General features: G+C 40.8%; 1 protein-coding gene across 1 annotated transcript in view; it reads right to left on the bottom strand.

Moving 5' to 3' along the window:
• Positions 1 to 12020: 12020 nt before the first annotated feature.
• LOC104524757 (rho GTPase-activating protein 32) overlaps positions 12021 to 25202 on the bottom strand; it is a gene marked incomplete at its 3' end in the record, with an annotated part of 81991 nt that continues 68809 nt past the window's right edge. The window contains exons 7-10 of the mRNA XM_010167730.1: positions 24421 to 24513; positions 22629 to 22751; positions 20384 to 20461; positions 12021 to 12102 (exon numbers count right to left, since the gene is read on the bottom strand). Coding sequence (XP_010166032.1) covers positions 12021 to 12102; positions 20384 to 20461; positions 22629 to 22751; positions 24421 to 24513 — 376 coding nt within the window. The remainder of the gene's footprint in view (positions 12103 to 20383; positions 20462 to 22628; positions 22752 to 24420; positions 24514 to 25202) is intronic.

Genomic DNA, 25202 nt, shown 5'->3' with positions numbered 1-25202 from the left:
CAGCGGATTGAGCGATGCCAGGAAAAAGATTAGTGTGAATCCGGTCTGAGGTTGGAGACAGAAGCCTCGTTCACTGATGCCCTGCACCTGTGCCGTTACTGATACGGGACAAAGAGCCCAAAAGGTCTCCAGAGCAATCACCTCCTTCACTCAGTTTGCACCTGTGTACACGCAGGGGACAAGGCAATATCCATGTGCAATAACTTATCCCTGTCATCAACTTGCTTTGCACACCTGATGCTTGTTTCTGAAATTACAGAGGCTCCTCTTCATGGGGGTTGGGAGGGAGACAACAAGCAGGTCTTGTACCAGATTAGAAAACTCTCTTTTTACTTCAGTTAAAAAAAACCCTTCTATTTTTATTTCAGTTTAAATTTTTTTTTTTTTAAATAGAAATAAATGAAACAGCAAAACCCCCTGTATTCTTCTCCTCATCCCAGGTCCCTAAAGCATGCAGATGCCTTTTTGGTTTAGTCCAGATTTCTCTCCTGGTCTTATCCCCAAACTATGGAGTCTCCTGCCCTGCCAAGCTTCCCCTGGACCCGTCAGACACAGCAGTGTTCCCAAATCCCCTCTCTTCTACAGGGAAAACTCCAAGCTTTCAAATCCAGGCCTCTTGAAGAAAATGTCAACCAATTTACTCACAAATACCCGATAACCATCAAGAAGTGTTTCCATAGCACCTAGGAAATGTGACAAAAATATCTGATTTGTTCAGACTGCAAATATTGCACCAACTGCAAACATTACCCAAAACTCCATAGTCTGTGGGTAAGAAACACAACCACGAGTGCTTGAAAATGCTGCCAAAATGCACGCGTGGTTCTTACTGCTACTGTCAGAAAAGATCTGCATGCTAAAGGATTAAAGGATTAAGAAGCAAGAAAAAAAATACACTGACTTCCTAAGGCTATTTGTCCTTAGCAACTTATTTGAAATATCTGAAATTCTTGCTCGTCTTTCACTTATGAACTAGCCAAGATTTATAGATTTTATTTATGTGGACAGGAAAAGTATTTCAGATTTGCCACTGAAGGCTAAATTCTAAAACAAGTTACATATAAAAATGTGTTCTCTTAGTCAGATATTCATTGCAGCATGCAGAAAAAATATTTGATACTTTTTAATGTTGAGAACTTTTTTTAAGCTCTATGTAAATCCAATACTTGCCCCTGTTTGGAAAAGGACCCTCAAAACTGCTGTTCATTGGCACCTGTATGTACCTGCAACTCTCCTGCAGCTTCCCAAAATGACAAATGCTGGGATGCTCAGCACTGATGCCCAATAAACACAGAATCTGTAATTTTAGAGTTTCTGTCAGTGTCTGTCTAGGGAGCTGTTCTCTCAAACTCGTACTTTCCGGTAGAATCACAGATTTTATGGTGTGACTTTCCCAGGAGACCAGCTGAATTCTGTATATAGCAGCATTTCCACAGATCAGCCCACAGTTTTTGTCCCTTTCTATTTCTGCCAAAATATGGGAAGGGGGAAAAAAAAAGAAGGAAGAATCACTTGAAACAAGAGAGGGAGAGCAAAGAGAAAGGAAGACTCCGAGGAAATGAAAAACAGGAAACCACTGCTGCAGTTTTGATTTGTACTTCAATTCTGCACATGAATTTAAAGACCTCAAAAGCCTAACCACTGCGATAGCAAGTGTTATAGCTGTGCACACGCCTGGGAAGTCACGACAATAAATCACTTTCTCCTAAAACCAGGTAATTACTGGAGCAATTCAGATTAAATAAGCACTTTATCAGAATCCACTGCACTGAAAGCCAGCAATGCTTTCAAGAATTATGGGAGACTCAGTTTGGCATGGCTAACGTAACCAAGATGCAAACTACCAACAAAGTAACACTGCTAAAAATATATATATATTTTTTTTTTTTTTAAAGGAAGCATACAACACTTAATACAGGAGTAAAATAAAGCCTTAAAGCCTAGTTTAAAAATAAATCTGCCTTAAAATCACTGAATTGCACCAACATGAGCCTCCTTAATAAACCAAAACATACTGCCAGTGGTGTGGACACTGACTGGCTGTATTTATTAGCATCAGTTCAATATCAAATAGCCATTAACATATTCATTTTACCCAGAGAATAGATTGGGATGATCTATATGAAAGAAACAGTTACCCTGCAAATTCATTCCAACCTCAGTACAAAGGGACTCGATGAAACAGAGGGATGCAAGAAGACAACATGTTGTATGAAGACTTTGCAGGAACTATGACAAGCTGCCTGCTTTACTGTAAAGCCCTGGTCTAGTGTGCTGGAAACCAAAACTTACACAGTTTGCTACTCAATCTCTCCTAAAATTCTACTTACATTTTCTTTCAAAGCACTTAGGAGAGCCAGGAAAACAAAAGTTCAGATATGATTTAACGAAACAAACAAAAAAAGAAAAAAAATGAAATGTCTGCTATCAAAAACCACTCAATAAGTGACTTTCAGATTGTTTAAGTACATAAAATGTCTCTGAGACATATCCCAGTTCCTTCATTCCACTGCAATGCTTTAATTTTACTTAATGTTAGTTCTGCAAAGCTGTAGCGACGTTGTCATGACAATGACAACACAACACAGTTGTTTTCTGCTATCACTGTGCAACTGGGCACACATTAGGGTCATTTTTGTTGCCATAAAACTATAGAATTTAACCACATTGCTTTTCTCTCTGATTCAAGCAAATTTTTTTCCTCCAGAACATGGTCAAATAGGGTTTGGCACACTCTTTGGGTATATCGTTCTGATGCACAAATTGAAAGCCTGAGAAAAGAACACCACTTTATATTTAAAAATTCAGCAGTTGGGGGGGGGTAAAAAAAAAAACCCAAAAGCAGCTAATTTATGATGCACAGACTAATAGCCACGTAGCCACTGACACTGCAGAGCATTCACACTGCAACACCCAGTACTCTTAAGATTTCACTTGCAGAAAATTGGCTTTTCTAGCCATCAGATATTCAAACAAACAAACAAACAAGAATAATAAACTATTTCAGCTACATCTAGCTTCTGTAACCAAAGCTAGGGTGTTAGTGAATGGTTATTGCTATCACGGACAGTATTAGACTTGGTTAGGACACCGAGAGACTAATTGTATGGAATGGGCTCTACCTGAGCTCAGCTGGGACTGGTTCAGAGCCTCTGTAACACATGCAGAACCTGGCTTTACACTATCCATCTCCAAATCTGCATGTAATTAAGGGCAGGTAGGGAAGAGGGCAGAGGGACAGACAGAAGGCAAGATAAAGGACAAAGTTAAATTAAAATAGCTCCTAGAATAAACTGCAGGAGACTAACAATTTAATTTGTAGAGACAGCAATTAGAGAAACAGTGCTAGAGAAATCCAGATTTCAGTGTTGTGTGTACTAAGGTGTTCTAGACCTGAAGTATTCTTAACTAGCAATGTCTATGTGCAAAAAGAAGTCTGAGTGCAGTGATATGCCAAGCTCACAGGATAATAGTAAAAAAGATAAAGTGAGATTAAATAAACTGAGTAAACACCCAAATCCCAAGAAAACTTGAGCTGCTGAGGATCCAGGTGGTGCTACTGGTACCTGAACAACTGGGCTTAAAGCTGGCTGAGGTGTGACCACAGTGTATGCAGTCTAATTCTCAGTTCCAGTGGAAACACACATATCAAGGCACAAATCACCGTAACCACTGTAAAAAGAGATAAAAAAATGATAGAAAATAGATCTCGATTTAGGCTGGCAAATGCTAGTGGAAGAATCAGTGATTTTAAACACAGCTGCAACTTGCACCATAGTGGTTGTTGGTATGGTTGGGAGACTAAAGATTTAGAGCTCATTTTCAGAGGCACTCTAGCCCAGTTTCAAAAACACATCTCAGCCCGTGCCTCCCTGTGCAGATCTCATCTCATTTTATCTGGGGAAGCTGAAAGCCAAAAAAGAACTTCAGTGTCTAAAAACTGCTTTGTGAGCCCAGAAAGTAACTTCCCTCTACCACCAGCAAAGTCTAAACAGGACCTCAAAGCTGCCATACTTAAAAAATACAGAAAGTATCTTCCTAAATTACTAGTAATGGAAGACGTGCAACCATGATCTTTGGTACAGTGAAATATTCTAAGCAAGAAGCGCCAGCGCAGACCACAGAGGAGAGCTCAGGCATGTGAGGGACGGGGCACGTGATCTCTCCAGCGCTGCTCTGCGCGCGGCGATAGCCAAGTTTCGAGTCTCTGTTGCAATTACATGACTCACAAAGGGACACGGCTGTCAAAATAAATTAATTTCACATGAAAAACAAGCAGAACCACTAATAAGCCTTATACCTTTGAGCAGAAATATTATAGCTGCTCTAGTCTAGAACTCTTCCTTCTCACAAAGAGCTTAAAAAGGAGAGCGACTCTGACCGCTAACCTTCCAGGTTGCATTAAGTAACCACACACCTGGCCATTCTTCCTCTTCATGCTAAAAAGGGCAAAAAGCCTTTATTATCTGAAGTTAACTGCCACTGAACCTTTCAGGAATGGCTCTTTGAAGGGCTCGTGGATTCAAGGAACTCGACTATGAAAGAGGAAAAAAATAAGGAAAATCTTTTCTCCAAACCTGCACGTTCAAAGGAAACTCCTTGGATCTTACAAGCATTTACTATTCTGACTCATCCCAAACTTCTCAGCAGGTTATTTATTTATCTATCAATGGATACAGCCAGTCAGAGCAATAAATTTTGCCCTAATTCTTAAAAACTCCACCCCAGTTTAAACATTCCCTGGCTCTCGTTGTTGGTTTGGATATGTGCAGTGGAAGAAGCCTCACCACACGCACTCTCCATGCTCACATGTGAAATACAAACTCCGTTCTCCCCTTCCTCTCCCAAGTCCCCACCTTTCTGTCTGAAAAGCATTTGATAACGTTGGCACAAACTGAGGAAGGTGCTCAGAAAGTTGAGTCTTCACACCAGAAACAAGAAGTCTGTTGTCAAATAACACTCTTCTCCTGGAGGAAGGATTGTGGATGGGAACCACGCGCCTGTTTCCCACGTTACAAGGGTATCAGCGCACAGTCTCTATGCCAACAGGCTGGAAGTGTGTATGTGCACGGGGAAAGCATATAGATCTGTATATATATATACGTATTATAGACTTTGTTATATATCTACCCATGGTATTTGCATATCCAGCTTGAAGTCTGGTTTATAAACTCCAACCGCCATCCCAGGGGGAGTCGATATGTGTAAATGAGACCTTTACTGTAAAAAATGTTAAATCTATGGCAACAGGCTCCGGTTTTACCGGCGCCAGGTTATTGCTATGAGGTTGAGATTAGCACTGGCAGGATCTAAAAAAGACCATGGCAACGTGAAGCAGGACTCTCTGGGTAGGTAAGCCATTCCCTCCCGGGCTGACAGTTCCACTTTGGGCGTTGTGAGCTGTTAAGCACAAACGACATTTTCTGATCTTTACGAAAAAAGGAATCTTTGCGTCTGAAGATTTTCAGGTTCTAAGAAACTTCCAGAGCATGTTTAATTCCTCTCCATCACCCATTTTTAACGTCTCTTTCTTTCAAACTGACATTCAGATTTGGTTGCCTGGCACTTAATTTCTTTCAGTTTTGGTTTTATTGATTCAAAATGATTCTATCATCTCCAACAGAAGAGTCAGAATCAGTTTCTTTGCTTCCCTGCTGTATTGTTTTATGTCCAAAGAGCTTTTAAAAAGGCGTGTTAGACAAACAGGTTTGGTTTGTTTTCCCTGAATATCCTTCAAAGCATCAGTGCTACTGACTTGGATGTATGGAAAAAGAAGAAATAAAACAGAGAGACACACAGAGAGGCAGGGAGAGAAAGAGTGAAAGAAGAAAAAAGGAATAAATGAAAACGTACAAGGGGGGAAGTAGCTCCAGGACGCTGGACGGGCTCCGTGGGCAGGGGAGACTGGGAAAGTATAATTTAAAAAAGGAAAAACAAAACACAAACAAAAAAAAAGTTGGTTAAAACGTGCACCCATTGAAAATGGGATAATTTCATATAAAGCTTAGCTAGGATATACAAAATAGGACCACAGACCCAATCCTTCAAGCTGTTTGGTGCTTTATTCCCTGAACACTTTGGAAATCCATTAGGATCCAAGAATTCTCCACCCAGTGGGTCCCAGCTCAAAAAAAACCCCCAACATTTTGCATGTTTGAACTTTTAGCACAAGGCCCATCCCTGCTGAGCAACACAGATTTGTTTGCATTACTTCCAGTGCCTGCTAAGCATGTGTTTATGGTTAAGCCCGTGTTTAAGTACTTTGTTGAGTCAGAAACAGGGCTGGGAGATGTAACATTTCTTTATATAAATGGACAATGCCAACCACTGCCAAAAGAAAACAAATGGCAGAGTTGTACATTTCCATTCTGCATAACTCGGTTCCGTACACATTTTGCTCTCCTCCATTTCTAGTGGTGCTAAAGCAGACAACTGCTTTATCTTATTTTTCATTCTGTGCAAAAAGAAAACCAAAGCTGTCTCACAGCTGTTTTCTTATTGACAAAAGGTGTTCTCCTTGAAAATCACTAATTGCAGAGAAGGCAGAGACGTTGCTCTTGCTGCCTCAGCCCCAAGTGTTAGCTTTTTTTTATTTGGATATAAGACAGAAAAAAACCCACAATTCAGGAAATAACTTCCCCACAGGTCAGACCAGCTCCAATCTGAGGTTTAACCAAGTTGGTGGCTTTCAAAGCCTCAGAGAAATATCTGCAGCACATCTCAAAGAGCTGTGCAAGTCTCCTAAGAAGTAGTTTTTACACTCACATTGTTGAATTTCATCCTGAAATCTTTGTCCACTGCCTGAGCTCCACTGGAGCTAAGAGAACGTGACTTCTTGAAGGATTGGTCCTTAGGTCCGTCAAAACTGAAGGCAAATTTGCTGTCTTCTGCATCAAGAACTGTATTTGGTGGCCCTGAGCATGTTAGTAGGTTTATTCCCTGTCTGCTTCCACGATGGAAATGGATACCTGTGTCTTGGCTCAATAACATTTTAATTTAATTTACTTTAATGAGACAGTTGCATGTTGAGCGGCAAAAAACTGGTTTGTTTACATAAGATTAACAAGACTGGTACTAATTACATCCATTTTATCTTTCCATATTTTCTTTATAAAAACCCTAATGAAGACATTATGCACTCATCAGTGTCAATGGCTTTTCAAGCCTGGCGTACGCAGAATCTAAGTTCTATTTGCACAGTAATTCTTCCAAATTCTTATTTTTAAGAAACCCCACAATCTTTTTTGTCCAGGGATTAGCACCCAGCCTGTTTCAAACCACGCATAAACTCTTAGGAGTCTGTTGTGATTGCAATATCTCTAACACAATGCATGTAACTCATTTTGCATTTTTGCAGTTAAAATTAATTCATTCAGTGCTGTATTAGAGTCTTCAGGAGGTCAGAACAGAGTCTGTTGCCTAACCCAGACCTAAATTTTAATCCTCCTGAAGTTCAGCGGATTATTTGAATTTCGCATGTCAACCCAGATTAATCTATTATTTGTGTTTTAAAAAAAGGTATTTATTTACAACAGCTTGTAATACTAACAAGTACCCTTTAATGTGTCCTTATTTGCATATCATAAGAGTGCATTTATCTGTTAAATCTAAATTAAATGAATGGATGAGACAGGAATTTGAAAAGTCCTCCATAAAATTGGGCAGAGTTGCTGGGGTTATTCATTTGTTTGTCCTAAGTCAGACTGAGGAACTGGGGAGAATGACCCCTAAAGTTTTAAAAATTATTATTGTTTTGAAAAAAAATATTAAAAAGGGAAACATTACCTTCACATCCCCCATTTCTTCACTTAAACTCTAACTGCCCCACTGCAAACTGCACATGTATCCTTTGTTTCCCCACTGAAAGCAGATGCTCCCCAGCAGCAACCTTGTTTAGAGACCTTTGTACAAATTACCATGCCAAGGCACACACTGCAGTGAAGATCTGGTGCACAGTGAGATGTTAAGGACACGACACAAATTACATGTACGAGGTGAAACGTGACATGTGACTGGAAATATTGTTAAAGTACAAATATCCAGAATTATGAGAAAGATTAGCTGAGAGATAATGTGATAGCTGAGCCATGCTGCTGTTAACTACACCAAAACGCGGAGCAGGGACAATATGAGCACACACACACACACACACACGCTGTTCCCAGAAAAGACCAACCAGAGATGGACAGAAGTGAATGAGAAGAATAAACACAGCCACAATCTACAGGCAATTCCCAAATGTTCACTTAGAAGGAAAAAACAAAACAGTTATTCACTTTTTTTTTCTTCTAAGCAGCACAATGAATATTTAAAAGATTCGCTTCTCACCGAATATCTGAAATTCAAATGTAACCTTTATCCTTTATCTCTTTAAAAATCTTTATAAATACAAGCTGATTCCATCCATTTCCATACTGAAATTCAGATAAATTGCCATTAAATGGTATGAGCTGTTAAATATTAGATATCAAGTCAATATAATAATTTAGGCTAAGAAGTTATTGTTATTGTATCTGAATGAGAATACAGGAAGAATTTAGAAAAAAGGAAAGTGCTCAAGAAATCTGGGGTTTGATGAGCCCACACTACCTTCCTGGATCTTTACAGTGGTTTTGACATAAACACAAACAGTCAGGATATCAGTTTGCATCTCACGTGGGAAAAAAAAGGCATTTTCTTAGAGCACTGAACATGAAAAAAAAATGGGGGCATGGACTTAATACAATACTGCAGGGAAAATATAACTCAGCAGGTAACAGCTTCCGAGACCTCCTGAGCACCCTTTCTCCTTCTATGACTTTCTCGTGTGTACACAGTTTGAAAAGGGAAGATGCTAAACAATGTTGTTAAGCGGTAACAAAACTGACTGTAATTTTCAGGTGACAGTTTGCAGACACACAGACTCTGCAAGCACACCTGCCGCAGCAGGATTTCGGGAGATGACAGCTTTGACAATCCAAACTTCATTGTCTAATATACTGCAGAGGTGACTCAAGGCAAAACCAGTATTCTTTCTCATTACTTTGAATTTTCAGAACTGAATAAAATGGACAGTTTTCCTGCATGCTCCAATTTCTTTCATTTCTCTCAGGCAGTGGCTGCATTATCACTGGTACTTCCACAGGCAAAGAAAATCTTCCTTCTAAGAGCAGAGTTTGCACTCAGACCCAACCCTCCTCTCCCATTCCCTGTGTTTCATTTTCATTTGAACTTCAGACATTATTTGCACTGCATTATAGAGCATTGCAATATTTTATGGTTCTATTAAAACGCTGTCCCCATCACTTCTTGCAAATCAAACCCTCTAATTATAAATAATAATAAAAATGCAGGGCAGGAAGTTCTCTGCTTTCCATCTGCTTTCCATTAGATGACTCGACCCAGCCAAATCTACGGACAATTAAACAACACAAGGAGTTCTATGTTTGTAAATTCCTTCATGGCAAAGAGTTTTATGCCGCAGATACAAAATGTCCTAGATGCTCTACACATCATATTTTGATTAAAGAAAATAAAGTTTGCATGTTGATAAGTATGTCTTATCAAGCCCAAATCTAAAACTTCACATTCATTCTAGATTAAATATCCTGCTAATGTTGAGGAAGGACAAAAGCTCCAAGTGGTTCAGTCTCTGTTCCTTGGGAAGAGCCAATTTGATGTTTCATATAGAAAAGGGTAAAGGGAGAAAATTAATTGCTGTGGATATTTAAGTGTGTGAGGAATACCCTGTGTGTTTAAGCCATAGCTTAGAATAAATGCATGGAACATGAGTGAGGAAATTGCCAGCTCTTCTGCATTATCCCAGCAATGCAATTCCTGGCGAGGCTCTGGAGGAGCCACCTGGAAGGATCCGATTCCACATTTCACAGCAGTGCTACTTAAGCCACTCAGGGGACTCCAGCAACTCCTTTCTGCCCCCGTGCCACCCTCCTGGACTGTGCTGACAAGGCATTCAGCTTGTGCAGCTGTGTGGTAACCCAGCCCAGGAAACTAAAACCCCTCTTCTGTATTTCACACCATTTTTCCTCCAGGCAGATACGATTCCTTGAGATCTCCAACATCACATTCAAGATGCTTTAACTATGGGAACCTCCTCCCTGACTCCTTCTAGCTCCCTTCAAGTCACAACTTCTATAGCAACTGAGGAGGAGTCTTCCAGACTCCTGTCTCCACCATGTAAGTACTGTCACTTCCCAAGGTGGAAGAAATAGAAAGCATAATGCTACCAAACAAAAAAAAAAAGGTATCATAAATTCTGTGTGCAAAGGAAGGGCAGGGAAGGATTACAGAACAGCTGCAGCATTCGTTCGAGCAACCCTTACATCTGAAAGCTCATTAGTGTTCTTCTCGAGTTGTCTTTTGCCTTTAATTGTACCCATAGAACAACTATCAGGGAAGGTCAACAGGGACAGCCTCATGACTTGGCAATGTCTTTCAACTTATTACTTTTAATAGGACTTGGGCTTTTGCTATCAACTTTGTAATGCACATTTCCCAGGATTGAAAGAGGAATTCCACCCCCGAGTGTGTTGTTAAAGCCAAATAGAATCTATTAATCCATGCTGCTTCATTATCTCTTATTAAAGCACAGCAAGAAACTACTCACTAGCAGCTCATGGCATTTAATTGCCTGAGCCATATTTAATAATAAACAGTTGCTTATGATTGTATCTATCAGTATTTAGATTTAAAGTTGCTCTTGTCTACATGCTTTAGGTGATAGTGTAGAGAGAAGTGTCTGATCACAGTATTTAGAGATCAACTTCAAAAAACAACAGGCAGATATGGGATTTATGGAATAACCACCTGCTGCAGGGCTTTGAATCGCTGGTGATCCCCGTGACAGGATCCCAGTGAGCACATTTGCATGCTCCAGGAATAACAGAGGCTGGAGATACCAATGGCTGCAAAAACCAGCCCTGAGCTGTCAGCCCTTTGAAGCACAGGGATTAATGCAGAGCACTGATAGCTCAGGGTGTTCCTGACTTTTTAGCACTGAACCCAAAGTTCCAAGCTCTGACACAAGATCTGATAAAATCCATTTCCCTCAGTAAAAGTCAAACTTTTGAATCGCAGCTATCTGTTTTAAACTATCAAGTCAGCAATCTTATAAGATAAGGAACATCATTAAAATAAAGAAAATAGATGAAAAGAACGCCAGTTAGCCAGCTTTCCAACTCAACTTGCCGGTTGAATAATATTTTAAGAAAGATCAGCAATTTCAAGCTGCTTTCTCTTGATATAGAAGATACAGAGATATATGAATAAATAGATTTTTTAAAAAATATCAGAAGAATAAAACAAAAGCTTCACCATCAGTAAATTCAGCATAGACCTCAGTTATGCCAGCACATCTAACTGCAATCACCTCCAGTGGACACTAAGATGACAGTAGAATCAGATCCAAGATGTCCTTTTTTTCCTTTCATCAGCAGAGCTTGGTATTAATTTGCCTGTATCTCATACAATACACAACTGTCCAGAAGGCAGCAGGAAGTAGGTAGGGTCATGTACCCAGAGCAGAAGCAATTAGGATACCAAGTGCTGTTCCATCTGACTTTCTCCATCAATCCCCAAAGAGAAAGAAGCTTCCAGTACCTAATTAATCTATTCCATCTAAGTCAGCATCAACATTTTTGGGTCGCCTGTATGTTCTGTATGACAAAAACGTAACAGACAACATTTCTGGACACCAAGAACTGAGATGTTGCATGGAATCACTAGTTACAGATTGCTGAAGGAATCTTAAATTCTTTCAAGCTTAAATTCTTTCCAGTCATGCAGGAGATGGACATGGACACCAGCTTACAAAACACCGCAGATGAAAAGACATTCAACAGTGGCAACGATTCAGAGAGAGGTAACGTGGATGATCAACACATAGAAAGGATAATATGGTATCTATAAAGAATGATCAATACACAGAGTATAACATGATATGTATAAAGGAGATATTAAACATGGAACATCAAAAGAATAATTGCATTTTATTTCACTGCATGATAAAACAATACACATACCTGGTTTTGGCACAGAATTGGTCACGGACTGAGGAACTTTGTCGTTAATCAGTTCCACACACTCACTAGGAAAAAATCCAACCTGTAGGAAAAACAGAGAGAGGCACAATATTGAATGTAGTGCTTTTAAGATCCGAACTGTTAAACTAGCAACTGTTAAACATCTTCCTCAAACTCTGCTTGCCTGATGCTCCATAACATTATCCAACATAAAACGATCAGCATAAGAGTAATAATTTTTCAAAATGATGCAGCTAAAAATTCTACAAACCAAATAATTAGTTCTGTAAAATATGGTTGTAAGTCTGTTTTCTAAGCTTGGTCCACAGGACAGAGACATTCAACTTGCAAGAGAGAGAGGAGAGGACAAGTGACACGCACCCTTAAATCTCAAGTGGAACTTGACAGAGAGAGAAAGATTTTAGCTGAGGTTCCTGCACCTGGCTGCATGTATGTAACATGAAATTTAGTGAAGAGAGCAAGATGTTTCAGCTCTCAGCATCTCAGTGACCTGTACTCCAATCTCACCGACACTTGACCTTTTTTTCACTGTCAAAATACTCTATTCACAAGCACTTTAGTATTTTATTCCTTTCGAAAACTGAAATCAAATATGGGTCAATATATTTGCATGTCTGTACAGTCCCATGACAGAAAAATGCCTGTTCTTGGATGGTAAGTGAGGAGAAGACATTTTGAATGCACAAAGCTCTCTGCTGTGTCCCAGCCTTCCTGTGTGCACTTCATTTCATGAGCGTGGGTAAGAAGTGATACTCCTGAAGCATTTAAATGAAGTGTGTTTAAAGATCTTGCTAAAAACCTTCAATGTGGTTTTAGTTGAATTGAATTCAACTCAAACTTAAGAGCTGAGAACAGGTTTAATAAAATATACATAGAGTAAAGTGAAGAACCCAGTAATTTGACTGGAAATAAACATGAGTATTTTTAGAAGAAACAGCATGATGTAGCAAAAAAAAATCTCTAACAAGAGCCAGAATTCCTGGTGTGTACCCTCGTTATCTGCTTCTGAACATGGACAAGCCAGTGCAACCACTGTGCCTCAGTTTCCCTATCAGCAAAGGACAAGAGAGAATCGTGCCACAACAACCAGTACTGAAAATTGATTTGAGAGAACAGCTGACAAACACACTGCACAAGCTGTTTGACCGTTCGGATTTATCTGTGTACCTGCTAATCAAGCTGAAACAGAAAGAATATTCCAGAAAGAAACCCCAGTGGCAAGATTCTCCTTAGCAAATATTTGAAGATGCTTCAAAAGCAACGACCCACCCTGGGCTACCACATAGCAGTGCTGTGCAAAAAAATTGTGCCAGCATCACTGACAATGAAGACATCTCCAAAGACATCTCCAAGCAGCCAGTTCCCAGTGAGGTCCTGGGACTGATCACTTTGAAATGTTAATTTGCAGCGTTCCTGCACTGACCTTTAACACAGCGTTTCTCCCTCTCTAAATTCAGAAATGCTGGAGATTGTCTAAAGCAACATAAGAGTTAAAGACTAGAAGATGGGGAGGATCTTCGAGTTCTGTTTCAATAAGACAGCCTGTAGAAATTCACATGCCACTCAAAGGTCTCTGTATCTGGGGAGAAGTGAAATTATTTCCCTCCCACTGTTTAAGGATTCGGGCTAAGATGTGAACAGAGAGGAATTTTACACTTCCCAGCATCCCGACCTTCTCTCCACGTCACAGTGTCTTCCTTCTTACTCTCATCCCAGGTGAAAGTCAGGCCAGGCCAGACCAGAGCCTCTGGCAACTTTTATCCTTTAGTCTGTATTTCCAGACATTTTCTTCTCTCCTATCCCACCTCCTCACCCAACACAGCTTCTGTACTGTGACATGTAATTCAAGCACCACCAGCCTTCTGAGACACCTTGGCTAAGCCAGAAGCAGGATTTCCTGCCCTGTGTCCGGCATGTGATTTGGACAGCTGAAAGCATCAAGTCACTTCACGCAGCCACAGTTTGGTCAAGTGCTGCAACAATACATGGCAGAGAGCCAGCGGATGGGCCCCAAGCTCATCTAAACAGAAGAGCTGGGCCAGGACTGCTGCCAGCCATGTTAGCACATCTATGAAATGCATCGGAGCCACAAGGCAGGCAGCACTGCCAGTCTGGCAAACAGTCCCTCCTCTAGTTATTCATCTTACACAATTCTCTTTTGTCTCCAAGGAAAAAAAAATTTTCCTACTCCAAGTTGATTTTCACCCATAAACCCCCAAGTCATTTAGTAGCAGTGTCATGCATGGTGTGTCCAGGTAACACTCCAGACTTTGAAACTATTCCGAATTCCCTCAGGGAAGCAACAGTTAATAGTAATTCCAGATAACAACTTCTTCCCACACCCCCGAAATCCAGCAAGGCAACATCTTGTCCAAGCAAGAGGACAAACTGTAATCCATCACACTTAACGTTAAAGACTTGGAATATGCTTTTTGTTAAGACTACGACAGCATGGGAACAGAACTTGTAACTATGATCAGCAGACCTTGCTCCTCTGATCAGTGGTTTCCTGTCGTTGAGACTGGCCCGTGCATTACGCTTCTGCTCAAGTGACTCACAGAACTGAAGAACCCATCCAAAACCAAAGATAATGTATGGCTTCACCTAACCACTCACTCAGCTGAGATGATATCCTGGAGTTATATAACGTGGTGGTGATTTTTGTGCGGTTGATAGACAGAAAGATGTTGCTTAGCACAAGAAAAGCAGCACAAATACCAGCTCTGCATACAGGGGCCCTTCGTCAGGCACCTCAGTGATGCTGCTTTGCTGGAGATGTTGAGAAACAGGCTGATTGGTACCTACATAAAAAGTAGCAGTATTTAAACAAAACACATGATATGGTTTTTAAATACTTTCCTATAGCTAAGAGTCTCTCTTGGACATTTCCTGTGGCAGAGATGCAGGAGATAAGTTTTAAGTTAGGAAAAATGTACATATTCAGTGAAAGTCTCGACCCCATCACACAAACAATGTATTTGGGAGACTCCACAGCTGAAGGGATATAGTTTCATTCATCCTCAATCCTCTTAAATCCAACCCAGAATCGCACAGTGTAATCAAAAGCTCGTTTGTCTTTGATTGTTAATATAATGCATCTCCTATTTCTGGATGCAATATACAACGCTAAACATGAATTTAGAAATGAAAGAAGACTCAAGATGGTTATATGGTACTGCTTCTAGATATCTCGGAATCTTTCCCAAATAAAACACTATATCTGTTTTCAATGTATCATTTTTTGCCATGCTCACAACCAATAATTCTAATGGACTTATAAGGAAAAGAGAATTTTCACTTGTGCTGGTGTTGACAAGCTCTCTGATGTCAACTTACTGGTAATAGTGCTTATGGTTCTTTTTTTTTTTCATTTATTCTGACTTTGATTGTAAGATCCCCAAGAGATCATCTTTAGGGTCATAACCTACAACTTGTGCCTCGTTCCCACCCACTTAAAAGATGCTGCTGGAAAGGTTTCCACGATTTTGTATAAATAAATGAGTTTAGTCCAAGAATTAATCTCAACAGATGTAGCAAGGCACCGTTAGAGCTCAAGCCAGGATTAAAGGATTTGGCAACATATGAAAATTAATAGCAAGGATAGTATGTATTTAAATAAAGACAAGGTCATCTAAAGGTTAAAAAAATCACTACACACCTTAAGCAAAGGAGGAAAGCACAGGCTACTGTTGGATGCAAACATTTCTGCAACAGCTACTACATCATTTTTTCACTTTTCTGCCAGCATCTGCTAAAACTGGAAGATACACGAGGCTTTCAAGGGGAAAAGTCAAAATAGCAGTAATAATTTTCAGTGGAGGAGGAGGGAATTTAAACAAATGAGAAAGCAGTAGCAACATAAATGGCAAATGAAACAGGGCTTGAGACATTGTGACTGTGGTTTGAGCGGATGCGTGCAGAGTAGGAAGCTCGTGGCAAATCAGTTCCGACGTGATTTTGCCCAATCTGTTCCTGCAGTTGGCACTGCTCTGCAAATGGAAGCGGCCATCTGGCTGAGGAATGACGTCACTGGTGACACGTCCACCGGGCTCTCGCGCGTCGCCTGCTCTGCAGGTGATAACATTCACCGGGCAGATGGTCGCTGCTCGCAGCGAGTTCCCAAATCAACACACGTGAACCAGAAATCAAAATTTGGCATCTCATTTAAGAACTGGTGTTTCCAAAGTGACTTTCTTTAAACTGGAAGAGGGAAGGTTTAGATGAGATATTAGGAAGAAGTTCTTCACTGTGAGGGTGGTCAGACACTGGAACAGGTTGCCCAAGGAAGTTGTTGATGCCCCCTCCCTGGGAGTGTTGAAGGCCAGGCTGGATGAGGCTTTGAGCAACCTGGTCTAGTGGAAGGTGTCCCTGCTGCTGGCAGGGGGGTTGGAACTGGATGAGCTTTAAGGTCCCTTCCAAACCAAACCAGTCTGGGATTGTACGATTCTATGACACTAGCCACAAAAATGTGCTCTGCCTTCCCAGGCCATTTTCACTAATTGGTACCCTATGCTGACATCATACACATGTCATTTATGACAAAATGATGCACAAGGCAAAAAAAACCCCAACAAAAAAACCCCAACCCCACGCTCTCAACTAACAGTCTGTTTTACTCTTGACCAGCCCAAGACTGAACATCCCCCTTTTTGGGAAACACATTCAGTCTTAAAGCCTGTGTTCAGGTTGAGCATGGAACATGGTTTGAGAGCAAGGGCCTGCAGCTTCACAGCCAGTTCCAGCTCCAGGTAAGCACAGGTTGATTCCAAAAAAGTCCCATCCACCTCTGGTTACACACGCCTTGTGCATTGTTTGGTGTCACCTCTAGCAGCCGTGCAGGTTGCTGTTGGGCAGTAGAGCAACTAATGAAACTATGCCCAAAAGACAGAACTATTCAGAACATCAAAAGGTAGTTATGCATCAAAAAAAAGGGCCTGTCCCTGGTGATTCAGATGTCTGAAATGGAGTTACTGATTGAAAAGACAAAGCATGAAGAAGAAGGAGAGGAGAACAAAGAGGGCTGGAAGGCTGTTGATGTGGAGGTGGCTGTAATTTAGGTAACAATCTTACAATGAAAGCAGTGACTCACTAAGGACATTTGAAAAGAAAAAGGCTTAAGGAAAAATGTCTTTAAAATCATTTTACTTTAAGCAAAGAAAATTATAAGCAGCCCAGTGGGTTGTTTTGTTCTGCAGAGGATTAAGTGTCTTGCAATGCAGTCATTAGATCAGGTATGGAGAGAAAGGCACCCGCAACTGTAACACAGAAATCTCAAGGGCAAGAAAAACAGTGATTCACTCCTGAAGGATCGCTCTGGCTGGCAAAGAATAAATTCACTTCCACGCTGAATCAAAGCTGCAGCTCAAACTGAACACACTCACAACCTATGGGATTTGTATTTCTGCTGATGCCTGTAGACCTGCCTCTTGTTCCTCTTCACAACATGGAGAACCCCCCCCCCCCGTTCTAATGCACAAAGGAATGAACTTCTGCCCAGACAGACACAATCACACCTGGTTTAAATGCTCAAAACCAGGTAAAGTCCTTAAGTCCAGAAGTAATTTTTTCCATGTTCAGTGAAAACTTGCTCTCCTCCTATCAAGACATGATTTAGAATATAAGCTGGGGTCCGTTTGATAAAACCTTTTACTCCTTTCCAAGCACAAACCAAAAACCTGAGAAGTAACATGAACAAACTGTCCAAACATTTGTTCTTTGGTCCTCCTCCTCCTTTTATCTGATCTCAGAACCACAGCTATCTGGCAAGATAATGGCTGATTTATTTTATTAATTAAAATGACTGGATCAACAGATTGCTATCATGTTTACAGCGACTCTTGTTCCTAAATGGGAACAGAATTGCTTGCCTATAATAAATGTTTTAAAGGCTGCACAGCTTCATCAGTTCTCACACGTATTATTAGAACAACACTTTTCACCTACACACTCTTTTTAAGTATTTATCAAGTACGTTACTGAACTGTAACACATCTCTAGGTCTGGTGTATCAACACCAGAGAGAAATTTCCTTTCTCCTAATTCTCTTCTCACTGCAGCTGTTAGTATGGTCAAAAAAACTCTATTGCAACAGGAAATGTACTTTTTCTGTACACTCACAGCTTACGGGCCTTAAAGTTGAAACACAGGTTAAAACCCCTCTCCCTCTTTGTACAACTCTAGAATCTGCATCTCTTGGTAGCTGATGGCATTTCACGGAAATGAAAAGCTCTGATAAGTACATTTCAAAGAAATGACAAAAAACTGTCAATTCAGAGTAAAAATGCACCTCTCTGCAAATCAGATCCCTGGTGGTGTGAAGAGATATGTTTATGCAGTAAGAACTGAGTTAGCATAGCTTATGAAATGACTGCCCGTCACTGCGATACAGCTGTTGAAAACCACCTCTGAGCTAACCAGCTTTCCTCTGCAGTCAGCAGGAGCAGAAAGCACACAGATGGTCTGTTACCCCACCTCAGCTGACAGGCAGGAACTTCTTCAAACACGCTAACTTCACCCTCAGCATTTGTGCAAACACATCCTGAGAGCTACTGAAACACATGATGGTTGTTGCATTTCCAACAGCGTGGTTCAGTGGCCATGATCTGGTTCATATTGTCAAAGACTCTTGCTTATAATCTAAGATGTAAGATTATTCCACCCCTAATTTTCTGTGAAGCAAAACTACAGTGCTGTGTCTGTGCAGCTGTTTGGATCTGTTGTGTCAGTACACTGACTGCACACGGATACAGACAAACCCCTTTTCAAGCCGTTTGCTCCTCAACGTGTCTTTATGCTGGGAATGCACAATAGGGTTGCTCTGATCTGAGAGACAGGAGGCAGAGACAAACTGCAAGAGAGCTCCCTTGCTTCTTGGGTCTTTAATCACCAGAGATGCTCTTCACATCTAGTCACAATTTCAGCCAGCCTGATGGCAAGGTGGAGTGAAGAATGGAATCTACATCCTGCATGGGGACACCACACACTTGTAATCAATCAGCTTTGTGCAAAGTCTCTGCACGCACAATGTTGTTTTGTTTTGTTTTATCGATTCACTTGGAAGTTAAATGTGGCTTAGCCTGATGATCCCAAGCAGTACTAAAGTATTTCATTAATTTTTGATAGCACAGCAAATACAGCTTTAGGGTTTCTAAGATCAGAACAAAAGTCCTGCAAAGACATAATAACATTTTTCAAAACTAGAGGAACAACAGTCGAGTTTGTTCAAGAAATATAATTACCTTAACCCTAGAAACAAATGCAATTTCAAAGCAGGTCCATGCTGCTCTGATTTTACAAATGAGATATTATCTGAACTCCCACATCTGATATAAAGCCAACAAAAGCTGTATCGCACATGCTCTGGCTAATCAGACAGAAATGTAATCGTATAACTATCACTCTGTTCAGATGGGATTTGTAGTGTTTGGGGATCCAATTGCACACGGCCCTGGTATTAATGACAGCAGAACCACAATCTGGATCTGGCACAGAAAGGTCTGTCAGGGAAAATCTGAGGTGCTTTGGAGAAGACTTTCCAGGCCAAAATATACAAGTGTCTGGTCAATTATGACCCTTCTCCAGAGCAAACTCATAATTCCACCTACTCACAGACAACAACTGCAGTATGAAAATCCCTCCTACTCGAAAGGAGCTGAAACATGAAACACTACTGTGTGAGGAGGTAGAAAGTCAGTTACTCCAACCTTCAGTAGATTTGGGGTTTTGTTTTGTAAATAGAGACTTTTTAAAATTAAATTTCCTAATCAGAAAATCCAAGCTAGGGAATAACATGTCTTTTGGAAGGGAAGTGCCATTTCAACACCCAAGTTTTGGTACCTAATTCCAGGTATGTTTAGGATCTTTTGACAATTCAGTCCAAATCTCTCTGCTATTGCATTTGCAGAGACAGTGACACTTACACTGCACCATCGTTGGAGACATGAAAGCACAGATTATTTGGGTGGCTTGTCCAAGTCAGTGGCAGTGTCTTATCAACTGGCTTTCTCTGCTCCTCTATGTTTTAGCCAGTGGAAGGAATGGGATGATTTGAATAACAGTGTCAGCTGCCTTGGAGATGGTGCAACATAAGTTTCCACTAACATCAGGCCAGCTGTCAATCAAAGGGTCACAGCTACCCCTAACTTGTAAGAACTTTGTGTGAAGACCACGTGTCTGCTCTATCCCAAGTCCAGAGAGAAAGGGGAAGTTCTCTTGCACCAATGCAGGGACACTTTGCTTATATCCATGAGTAATCCTGTGCAGGCACAGCAGTTCTATCAACACACTGCTGACTTTCCTGCCTTTATTTAAGTTGCACTATAAAGTCTGATACTTGTGCCTACCTGAAATCCATGTTTGCCTCTCCACCACGTGGTCAGCTCCTTTGGTGGCATATCGATAACAGACACTATGTCTCCCACCTGCAAAAGATTGACAACATCAATCACAGCTTGCAATGTGGCTAGGAGGAAAGCACAATTCAAATAACAGCATTCTTCAGCACTGCAAAAAAAAAAACCTGTACAACGGCACCCAGGCCAATCTTGAGACATCTGCCTTTGTAAAATCAAACTGTGAGGTAGAAGATTGCATTATGCAACATACAGCTGTTCATAAGCAAACAATTCTCAAAAGCAGCAGGCTCTCTGCCAAAGGCTACAGAAGCGTTCTGATTAAGCTGCAGACATCAGTAAGCAGTGATAGGATGAGACACTTTGCAAAATATTCTCAAGGAGCTGAACTAATTTTTAATGCATGTCCTATATATGTGTATATAGGCATCGACATATGTTGTCTTCTTTCCTTTCACAGCAAACAGTTAAGAGCTCCCTTCCTAGTTCACAAACTGACCAAGATGTACTTTTTTTAATCAGAAAATGAACAGGAGAGAGACGATTTGGTGTTACAGCAACAGGAAGGAAAATGACCAAGGAGACCAAACAGGTTTTCTGAAACTTTGCTCATTCACATAAAAAAACCCCTTAATACTGCAATAGTTCAAAAGGAAATCAGTATAATCAATACAAAAATTGGCTTGATGGGAATAAAGATCTATGTGGCCTCTATTATAAAAAATGAGACAGGACAGAGTAGAATGGCCAGAACCTAAATAAATACTGCAGCTAACTACAGCAAAAATTGTTAACAGCAATGCACAACTTTTATCAGATATTTTACAGATGCATGTCGAAGTGCTTTACAAAGAAGATAACACATCCCCATTTTTCAGACACGGGGAAGTGAAGTGATTTCCTCAAGGGAACAGCAAACCAACAGCACAGCAAATTTCCATTAAGGAAACTGCTGTCAGCACAGTGAGCAGAGAAGCCAGGTATTTTCCCAAGGACTGGTGAGTAAATGCCAGTCAGCTCCTTTTGCAATTTGCCTGTGAGAAATTAACAATAGCCTAAGTGTAAAGGGATGGTTTGGGTTAGGGAACAGAATGCAGCATTATAAAACAACTGATCGCATCCCACTTCCCTCTGCCAAGGTGCAAACTTGGGAAGCCACGTGTGCCTTGGTTTCCCCGCCTGGATGCTGTGTCTCTTAACACTCACTGGGCTGCATGACAGTTGCAAGGCCAAGTTATCCTGCTGGCACAGAGCTGCAGGATTTACAAGCAGGGAATGCCATCTTAGTGCTTTTCTTAGTACTGAGAGGCTGACAAACAGCCTGTATCCTCCACCGAATGCATTTGAACTTGGGAGATGACATACCCGCGTCTTTCTGATTAGCCTGGTTCTTTGGTCTACGCTAATAATGGCCTCGTCTTTGAATCTGAACAAAACCCTGGCAGCACTAGACTATCACTATTATTTTTATTTCCTGTGCTGCATGCTAAGAATGTGATCACAAAAACTCCTTCGGGCTCTAACTGCTTTCCTTTACACTTTTTTGTATAACGCTGGGAATACTCCATTGACAGTACCACTGCACACAAACAATCAGAGCATAAAATGCTGCTTTCTGGGTAGAACAGACAAGAGCCAGACACCCAAAGACTTCCAGGGCCTGATCTTCCACATCTGTGCTCCACAGCAGCTCCTATTCTGCATCAAGTAAGATTTTCAGAACAGTACTAGATTATCATCTGCTCTTTAAGTACCAATTCTTTGACAATCTGGTTCTTTAATTTTCATGGGAGCAGAAGCTCTTAAAATTATTTTAGACAGAGATTTGCTAACAGGAACACAGGTTGTGTAAACTGGCCAATGAATAATTAAATTGGCACGTGTCCATGTACACACATATGTGGAGAGTCTTCCTGAACAGACTTTTAATCCACTGTACAGTGCAAACTATGCAGGGTCTGCTGCTGCTCAGAGACCAGGCTAGAGTACTTTGCAGTATCTGCTTAATCAGAAGATAACTAATGCCAAGTAAAGCCAGATTTTAAAGATGACTGAACTCCTCACTGTATCCAACACAATGCAAATCTAATATTTAATTGAATCTTCTAAGCTTCACCTCACAAAACATTCTGAAAGTGTCTGAATATTTCCCTGATGCACACACATACACACACACACAGAGGTTACACTCTTCTCTATATGACAACAAGGAATGTAAGCTCCTTTAATTATTTACCTCAAAGGACAGTTCATCCGCTGCCTGAGCGATGTATCTCTTAATAACATGGGCAGCAGCGATAGCAGGAACATTAATGGATGATTCCTCGTGGACTAGCAGGTGATTCCCCTTGTTATCAATCTGAAATAAAGAGCACAGGAGACTGTGAGGCAGCTGAGGACAAGTGAAGAGGCATTTTATTGGTGCTCATACATGGCAGAGACTTCAAGCTGATTCACAGAGACAGCACAGCTTGGGGGCCCCCCGAGGAGAGCAGCACGGAGAGACAGTGTAGGGCACAGCACACAGAAAGGAAGAAGAACAATTCATACAGCCTGTTGCAGAAGGTTGTACGTCCCCTTCCACACAGCTCATGAGAAAAATACTGTATTTGTGCATCTTTGTGTACAAACAGTAACATGACAGTGAATGTTTACACCTCCCATTAACATCAAATCATATTGTTTCTCCTGAAGTACTTGAAATGGCAATATAAAAATGACTAAAAAATTGTCTGGAAAGTGGAATTAATGCACAAGAAGAGGCACTGGGGTAAGGAGGAAATGCTGTCAAACCAAAAACTAGTGTCACTTCCAACTTTCTCCCACCTTTTCATTTCTTCTTTTAAGAAAACATGGCTCCCACCCCTTGCTACAATCGTCAGCCTACTTTCAAAATCCCTAGATTTTTGTGCTCCATTAAAATCTGGTAAGATTCACAGTTACTTGGAAAGGTTATTCTGTATTGCATGTGCAACAGGCTTGCTGTAATCTCTAGGTCCACTGTGTTGCTGCAAATTCTACAGTTTAATTTTTCTCTATAAATTCCTTCCCCTCTTTGTGCTGAAAAGGTTTCCAAGATTTTTCTCAACCCAAAGGATTTCAGGGTGAGGAGCGTCCCAGTGGGGAAAATTGCAGGAAAATTCACTCAATCCTTATTACAACCATTTAAAAATGAATTGCAACAGCCTAATATTAGTTGTTTCTACTCTTGGTGTGCAGCAATATCATCAGGCAATGGAAAGACACATATATCTCTACCCAGACTAATCAGCAAGAGACACAGACAGGTGGCCTCGGTCACTTTAGCCCCATTCTTTCCTACACACTGGTTGCCCAAAAAGGTTTATTGTTTAAGATGGTAGAAGACTATTAACAGAGAAACCAAAGCTGCAGCTGCAATTCACAATATACAAACAGTGCCCCTGCAAGCACAAGGCAGGCTCTGTTGAGCAGTTTAACCAGCAGCGATGGCAGACAGGAGCAGATAATATTTATTGTTTCTGTAGCTATCACCAGGAAAAAGAAAAAAAAAAAGAAAAAAAGAGGACAGATAAACACCATAACTGAGACAGCTCCTGTAGCTTTAGAAACTTGCTGCACTTGCAGTATTGCCTGGACAAAAAGGAGCATAAGAATGTACGTGCTTTCTGCAAGCTATTACTGAGACTTCAGCCAGGAACACAACTTTCCCAGCCGGTCCACTGACCCAATCTCTGCTTCACTAGAATCACCACCTCCTTTTATTTTGTGAATATCAGCAGAATGATGTGTCTTTGGGTGATAACATTCAAGCAAGAGGGCAAAAATGCTCCTATATTCTTAACACTGCATCTGATTCTGTTTGTTCTAACTTTTGTGGCCACCTACATGCCTGCAGTGAGGGAATAAAGCTGTTAGGACAGCATTTCACTGACATCAATAGGTCTGGAAGGATTATGCCTCTTTCCAGAAAGGCAGGAGAGCACATTTGTGACTTGCTCTGCTGCTAAGGTCAGGAAATAAAGAACAGTCTGAGCTTCACACTCTACCTCCATCCATGTGAGAGCAGGCCCACAGTTTATCTTGTTGCCTGCGATGGCCGAGAGACGTGCCAGGTAAGCCATCAGCATCTGGGTGACAAGCTAGAATAGAAAGAAACAGACATACAGTTTTTCTGTTAATACACCATAGTTTGGAGAGATTTCTTCAGACTTAGACCATAAATTATCCATTGCCATAGGCAAGTGTTGTAATATATTCCCTTGTGCAAGAAAATCTGTCATTTGGAGGAGGACAGCAAACAACACGCGGTGTTACGATGATTACACAAAAAAATGTGTAAAGAAGCAGCTGGCTGTGAAAGCAATGCTGTTATTTTTATAAGATATGCAGATTTTCATAATTTCCCTTGTCAAGACACCTTAAATCTCAAGCCCTCGTCTCATCATGAATTTCACACACAAACAAATCATTTGTATTATGGCCATCAAACACATCTGAGAACCATTTAGCGAAACAAAACACTGGCTGCCACTTCCACCCACTTGCAAACCCTTAAGAATGTGGTAACTCGGAATGACCCCTTGGAGAAAGAGTAATATTTCAAATAGGAGAAGAGGGGTTTAAAAATACATTCAGCAATGTCCCTTCTATAATAGTAAACTTGTTTTTATTGAAGAGAAGCTAGTGAGGGCTTTCCAAAGCTTCACAGCGACAGTGTTATAAAGCAGTATTGTAAGCCCAGAGTCTGGAGACTGTTTAAAACATTGTTCTCCTCAAACATCTGTTCAAATGTGGTCAATTCAAAATAAAAAATACAGTACAAGACACC

The sequence above is a fragment of the Antrostomus carolinensis genome, unplaced genomic scaffold (assembly GCF_000700745.2).
Source record: "Antrostomus carolinensis isolate BGI_N321 unplaced genomic scaffold, ASM70074v2 scaffold22465, whole genome shotgun sequence".
In the NCBI taxonomy this organism is placed as follows: domain Eukaryota; kingdom Metazoa; phylum Chordata; class Aves; order Caprimulgiformes; family Caprimulgidae; genus Antrostomus; species Antrostomus carolinensis.
This window is presented reverse-complemented; position numbering and strand designations above follow the sequence as displayed.